This window comes from Galeopterus variegatus, unplaced genomic scaffold, assembly GCF_000696425.1.
Source record: "Galeopterus variegatus unplaced genomic scaffold, G_variegatus-3.0.2 Scaffold114883, whole genome shotgun sequence".
Classification (NCBI taxonomy): Eukaryota; Metazoa; Chordata; class Mammalia; order Dermoptera; family Cynocephalidae; genus Galeopterus; species Galeopterus variegatus.
Window position 1 is genome coordinate 1 of NW_007840994.1, and position 712 is coordinate 712.

At 54.8% G+C, this 712-nt stretch overlaps 1 protein-coding gene across 1 annotated transcript; it reads right to left on the reverse strand.

Moving 5' to 3' along the window:
* Nucleotides 1–65: 65 nt before the first annotated feature.
* LOC103584795 (platelet-derived growth factor receptor beta-like) lies at nucleotides 66–666 on the reverse strand (the record flags this gene model as incomplete). The annotated part of the gene is made up of 2 exons (XM_008565658.1): nucleotides 510–666; nucleotides 66–392 (listed from the first exon to the last, which is right to left on the reverse strand). Coding segments are annotated over exons 1-2 (447 nt in total), but the record flags the coding sequence as incomplete, so codon positions are not given.
* Nucleotides 667–712: the final 46 nt, after the last annotated feature.

Consider the following 712-nt stretch of genomic DNA (forward strand, 5'->3'; position numbering starts at 1 on the left):
AGGGGCTTGGGGTTCTGGCTAGGTGGAAAGTCTAGGTTGGGTTTAAGGTTGGATTTGGGGCTGACATTGCACTTTGGTTTGGGTTTATCCCGGAATGAGGCTTTGGTTGGCACAGAGGCTAGGAGTAGACTGGAGTGTAGCTGGCTGTACCCCATGGCTGTGACAGAGTCTGGGTCCAGCTCAGATTGGGGGTTGAGGTTGAGCCCAAGACACGCACCGACCACAGTGACATTGATGGCCTTTTCATCTTGACGGTCGTACACACTCTCTGACACATTGCAGATGTAGGTCCCTGAGTCGCCCAGCTCAGCATTGGGGATGTGCAGGCTGGAGCGAATGTGGTAGGGAACGTCCAAGGGGAAGTCAGTCACTGGCTGCACCAGCCGCCCACTCTGCAGGGAGAGGTAGGGCAGATCCCCCAAATCAGGAGGGGTCCATGGAAATCAGTCTGTAAGCCGAGATATTCCATCCCTGCTCAGTCCCGCCTCCAACCCCTAGCTCAGCATTACCTCCATGCGGGGGTACGTCCATTCAAACTTGACCACCTCATTCCCGATCACAATGCACATGATGGTGATGTTCTCACCCTGGCGGACCACAGTCTGCACTGCGTTCACTGAGATATTCATGGATGACACTGGTGGAGAAAGATTGGCTTAGGGCTGGGGAAGTCACCACTAGCCACCAGCTCTTCAACTTGGGGATGGGATAG